Here is a 6,000-nt window from a genome sequence, read left to right on the forward strand (position 1 = left end):
AAATAATTTTAAAAAATCATAAATATTTAGAATAACATTGAAAAATATGTTATGAAATTAGGAGAATTTTAACTATATACTATGTATTTTATTTATACTTTTAATTTACGCTTTAACTTTCTTTGACTTCATCCATATTTAATTTTTTCGCCTACCCTTCTTTTTGAAGTAACGAGGCGGTTTCTTTTAGATGGTGAATTTTTATAAAAGTTCATAACGATAAAATAAACGTATTGCTGCTTTATATTAACTGTGTCATTTCGTTTGCAATTCGCTGAATCCATTCTTCACATAGTTGTTCATTTACTTTAGGGAACACGTGGATAATTAGATTTTTTCCTTTTGTGTTTCGATCAGAATTTTTGCAAGTTGCAATCGCGCAAACTGGCATTTCATTAATAATATTAAATTTTTGTAAATTCACTGCAAAAAACTGAGGAAAATCATTTTATAAAACAACAAATGTCTTGGAATATGTCGCAAAAAGGAATGCTCCAATATTAGTTAGAGCTAGTTAGACCGAACGCTCCGTTCTTGAAGTAAAAGTGCAAGCTTCGCGCCACAGTGACGTCACAGGAGAAAATCGGAGGTTTGGCTCGGCGAGTGTTTCTTCAAAGGAGTGCACCAGCCCTTCTATTCTCTTAGCCCTGGGTTAATGGTACTCTAGAACGTGAAATAATAATGTATGTACTCGCCGACAGCTGTATCATAAATTATAGGTTTATAATTTATTTTTCTATTCGCAGAGTCATTAAGCTATCTTCTTTTCTTTCCCCAAGTCCCACCTTTTTCCTTCTTTTTTTAAAAAAAAATTTACTTACTATATCAAGATTCACTAAACATCGCCTAAAACATCGATAGCGCTTACGATTTTTTTTTAAATGTAGATAAGTTTCAAATAAGACTAACTTCAAAACTACATATTTTTTTTTTTTTTTTGTGAGTAACTTGTCGAAAAACCATTACTTATCTCACGTACGTTATCTCATGTACTTATTTTACATTTGGACACATATTTATAACCAATTTCAATATTAAAGTTCATCTATTTTTAACAAAGTTCATTTCTTTATTTATTGTAAAGTTTTTTGAAAATCGATATATAATTTTTTTTTATAGTTCATTCTATTATAATAGTGAGATTTTTCTTAATTAACTTGTAAGTTTTTTTATTTAGTTTTTTGTACATAAATTTTTAACAAACTCCAATATTATAATGCTTTTTTATTACCTCTGTTGTTGCTGAAGGCCATTAAAGCACTGAGGATTCGATTGTTCTTGTTTTCCAGTGGCGCCATCTATGGCCACGAATTTTACTTCTGCCACACCCATACGTCACGCCCGTTTATATGGCGGAGCCATTAATACCACCATGCATTCATCCACAGATCGTATTCTTGATCTCAACCAGAGACTGCTCAATCTCCAATCCAGTACCCCCAGAGGCATAATTTATTATGGATGTATGGAGAACTTGTAGACCCGACAGGTTTAATGTGCACCAGTCACCATTTACTACACGGAGGGTCTTCTGCTGTCTGGGTTCGAACTCCCGCTCTCCCGAACGTGAGTTCAGTTCCGTACCATTTATTACCTTTTTTTTCCAATTTAAGTTTTTATCTATAATTATTTTGTTTAGTCATTTGAAGTTTCTCGATCAATTACTGAGTTTAAATTCTTTTCACCGTTTATACTCAAATCTTCGTAGAGAGTTCTTTTTTTTTTTTTTATGCTTCCACTTTGATTTTTTTTTTTTAAATACTGGCTATTAATGGCAATATTCTACTAATATAACAACTCTAAATGATTGCTTTATGCGTAAAATTCTTTAAAATTAAATTTTTTTAAAATTAAAATACTAACTATTTGTGACTTGTTAAAGATTTCAAGTTTTGTGCAAAATGCAAATCTTTCCATTTAAAATTTGTGAACAAAGTTACTTCACAATTTTATTACCTATTTTAAACCTGTGCAATTATTTCGTGGAGTACAAAACACAAGCAATTTTTTGTTTCGTAAAATTATTATCAGTCGGAAAATATGATTTATGACACGAAACGCGTATAAAAGCTGATTTTAAAAGTTTAAAAGTAATATCGACACACATAATAACTAATAACACAACTAAGCATGAAAAAATAGTAAACTATTTCCAAGATTAAGAATTTTATTTTATTTTATAACAGTAGTTGAACACAGCCAACTCAATTTTGGGTTTACGACTGCTAATATTCAACTCCGTAGTTTTGTAATTTTGAACCCAATTCAGAAGACAAAGAGAACTCCCGAATCAAGTAATGGGTGGGAAACTTGCTTTCGTAGAGGACATTTTGATGGAACTAATCCGCATTTGTGTTACGTAGAGAGGAAAACCACGAAAAACCTCCAATGGTTAGCTTAACATCAAGGGGGCCAACCCATGATCCATCTGTCTCTGAGGCTATCTTATCTCATCACTGTGGTCGGTGCGAGCCGGGGGCGGAATTCGTATCAACCAGGCCAACCAGACCATCAGGATTCGAACCCAGGACACCTCATTGGAAGGCGAACGCTCTATCATCTGAGCCACCATGACTTTAAGATTAAAAATTATAATCATAAGCGGCAAACATAATAAAATTTTGTTGCGAAGGGCTGTTTCAGAAAGTCTGTCACCAATAATTTGATCACCAAAATCACCAATAATTTGAAAATTCAATGAAAAAAAAAACAGAAAGAAGATAGAAATACACGGTTTGAAGCAAAATCAAATAATTTATTCTCATCTAATTTCAATATAAGTTTGAAAATATATCCACAGATATTACCTGACTGAACACTTCATTCACTTAAGAAATAGCAAAAAACAGTAGTTATGTTTCAAGCGGCTCAAAAATAGGCGCTCATTTTCAAGACTTGCCAGAAGTGAATGGGAAGAAACAAAGTGATTTTATATAAAAAGCGTAAAGTAGCCAACGTAAAATAAAGGTGATCAACAATACTAGAAAACCACAGTAGCCGAGAGATAAAAAGATGAAAGCCGAACAATAAAAACCACACTGGCAAATCAAGGTAAAATGCATTTCCACGCGCTACAGAGAGGTGGTGAGGAACTAATGTCATTAACAAGGGAATCAGCATTCATATGAATAAAACAAGATTCTAGAGTACCAAGTTCAGCTAATGTGACTAGGGTGGCAATAATTTTGGAATTGTAGCAATTGAATTTATGTACAAGATTCCAACAACGTGGTCGACAGATTTCAACAATGTGGTGATTCCTCTGGATGATTCCAACAACAGCCAAGGTCGCACTGACAAGGAATGTGGTAAATTTCCGAAATACTTATCCGATTATATATATATATCAAATGGATACATTTCATATATATAATATAATCTTTCAGCTGCCAACAAATAGTTTTAACATGTTGTGCTTGGTTGGAATTAAACAAAAATGTATAGTTGACAATTTTCTTAAAAATCGATATGACCGTATATAAATACTCGTAATTAGTTAAAATTATTAAAATTCAATAAACAAAATATTCGTAGTTAACATAATCAATTGAAAAACAACCCAACAATTAATGTGCATTATATGTAATGGTGCAAAAGCTATATAATTTAGGTTTATTTCAAAAATACAAAACACAATCGAATATTTGACCGTATATATTACGATACATTAGCAATCATTATAGTAGTAATTCAAATGGAAAACTAATAAGCACAAAGTTGTATCCAAACGTCATTTTAAAAAGTTTAAGGTACAAAATCGAAACAATTAATAAACATGAAAAATAATAAAGTGTAAAGAAAGCTGCACATATAGCACTATGTGAATCAAAGCAGGTATATTACAAAATGCATAGTTCCCGTCTTAAGTACCAGAAATAATTTAAAAATTTGTTTCATTAAATAAGAATAAAAATACAATACAAATCAAAACTTTTAATCAGACTTGGCAATCAACTTACCTGAGGATAACTAGAAGATCTATTTTTCAACATTCTTATTTTGTTCTAAATAAATAATTTTGGAATACTTATGATGGACAATTTATTTTCAAAGTTCTTTTTGAAAGCATATTGATCTGATCACTGATAGTGTTGGAACCATGCAGGTGAAAATCTTGGAAAACAAAGAAAAATTATGATCGCAAATTAGCAGACTTTAAACTTAGTGAAGTGTCAGTGCTTTATGCAGACGAATTGTTTTCGAGTTAAGAATCAATTAGAGATAAATTTTATCGGTCGAATTTCAGCGTTCTGAGTTACAAGAGATAAATTTTGTCACTAATTTTAGGCAACCGTGGAAGAAAAAAAAAGAATGTTAATTACGACTTTAAAAAACGATTTTTAGAAGCTTTAAAAAAATAATAATAACGAAAATATTTTAGATATTATGAGAATAAAATTATTTTTGCTACAACAATTTATGATTTTAAAAAAAAAAAAAAAAAAAAAACTATTTTAAACAAGGTTTCTTTTTCAAAGAAACTTACATTTAGAATGCATAAAAATGCATTTTTTAGAACTTTCTTCTTAAAACCTGAAGTTTGGTACATTAGCTTTAAACTTTTATAACTTAATAATCATGAGGATTGCAGTAATATTTAGTTTTATTTTACGGTCTAGGCCCTTATTATTAACTGTCTTTTAAATTTTAATTCTGATTTTTCTGTTAAAAAGATGGAACTTTCAATTTGTCTTTATTATCATTTTATTCATAAAATCACCATTCATGTAAAGAATTACAATTTATTTGTTGGGTTTGCGTGGGAAAATATTCATTGAAAACTAAACGGTTCATTTTAAAATGCTAGAATGTGTGTTTACGTTCAATATTTTATTTAGTTATTTACGTAAACTACTTTACCTGGTTTTAATAAACAGTTTGTACACATATCTTCAGGCATTTTTGTTCATATCAAGCATTTGTTTGAGATTAATATAAACTACTTTTTTGCCTTTCAATTAATAGTACAGACTAGTTATAATCAATTACTCAGAAAAGATAGAAGTAAAGGAAACAAACTTTTTGATATATTAAATAAAACTACTTACAGTTTGCTTCACAAGATATTTCATCTATTTAAGAACAGTTAACTCGTTTTCATAGGCATTTCCCATAATATTACTGAAGTATTTTGATTATCATCAAGCAATTTCATAAAATTTAAAGCAGATCAAAGATCTCTTTTAAATTTTAGACAACACAATTGCATTATTCTCCAGCAGAAGAAAAAACTTTAACTTATCCGAAATACAGATTGGCGTTTAAAATATTAAGTTATAATCATTAAATAAATATTGATTTCGTATAGTGCATTGATATTTGCAATTAAAATGCTGTTATTGACATTTTTAATAAAAGTTCAACTGGAGCGGACCCGAAGATTTAAACCAATTACAGTTCTTAAAAAAGGTGAACTGGTTCAACTACAATTAACAAAAGTACGGATTAAGTACAAAAGTTAAACAGGTTTCATGATCAAAAGTCTCACTAATTACTCATTGAATGTTTAATAGATTAATTTCTTTATGCCAATGCTATAATTTTTTACCGACTTAAGATTTGCTAAAAAAGCTTAGAGGTCTTCCTGACCAAGTGGATTCGCCGTACCGCCAAACATCCTGTAGCGTAGAGGTAACAGGTTTGAATCCTGTTCAAACACTGCGCGCATCTTTGTAGTAGTAGTAGTTCATTTACGTCGCACTAGAGCTGCACAATGGGCTATTGACGACGGTCTAGGAAACATCCGTGAGGATGATCCGAAGACATGCCATCACAATTTTGATCCTCTGCAGAGGGGGTGGCACAGCCAGCTTCGGTAGCCCGACGACCTGCAAGCGAAGTCGAGCACTTAACGGTACAATAGTTCAACTAGGACCAATACCGCACACCCTCGGTCCCTACGCAGACTGATCCAAGTGGTCACCCACCCGTACGCTGACCGCAGTCAGTGATGCTTGAATTCGGTGATATGCTGGGAACCGTGTCTTAACGATCAGTCCA

The 6,000-nt window shown here is 31.4% G+C and overlaps 1 protein-coding gene across 3 annotated transcripts in view; it reads right to left on the reverse strand.

Annotated features, from left to right (window-relative positions):
* GrlHz (Gustatory receptor-like Holozoa) overlaps nucleotides 1–5,416 on the reverse strand; it is a 29,828-nt gene extending 24,412 nt beyond the window's left edge. Inside the window, exon 1 of one of the 3 annotated variants that reach the window (XM_071181152.2) lies at nucleotides 5,049–5,416. In XM_071181152.2, the coding sequence (XP_071037253.2) occupies nucleotides 5,049–5,072 (24 nt within the window). In that variant the 5' untranslated portion in view covers nucleotides 5,073–5,416. Of the gene's footprint in view, nucleotides 1–3,959; nucleotides 4,212–4,860 lie in introns of those variants that run through there. The other 2 variants (XM_071181153.2, XM_071181151.2) reach the window with 2 other exon arrangements.
* Between the last annotated feature and the right edge of the window lie 584 nt (nucleotides 5,417–6,000).

Source organism: Parasteatoda tepidariorum, chromosome 8 (assembly GCF_982258835.1).
Source record: "Parasteatoda tepidariorum strain Cologne lab strain chromosome 8, Ptep-v5.0, whole genome shotgun sequence".
Classification (NCBI taxonomy): domain Eukaryota; kingdom Metazoa; phylum Arthropoda; class Arachnida; order Araneae; family Theridiidae; genus Parasteatoda; species Parasteatoda tepidariorum.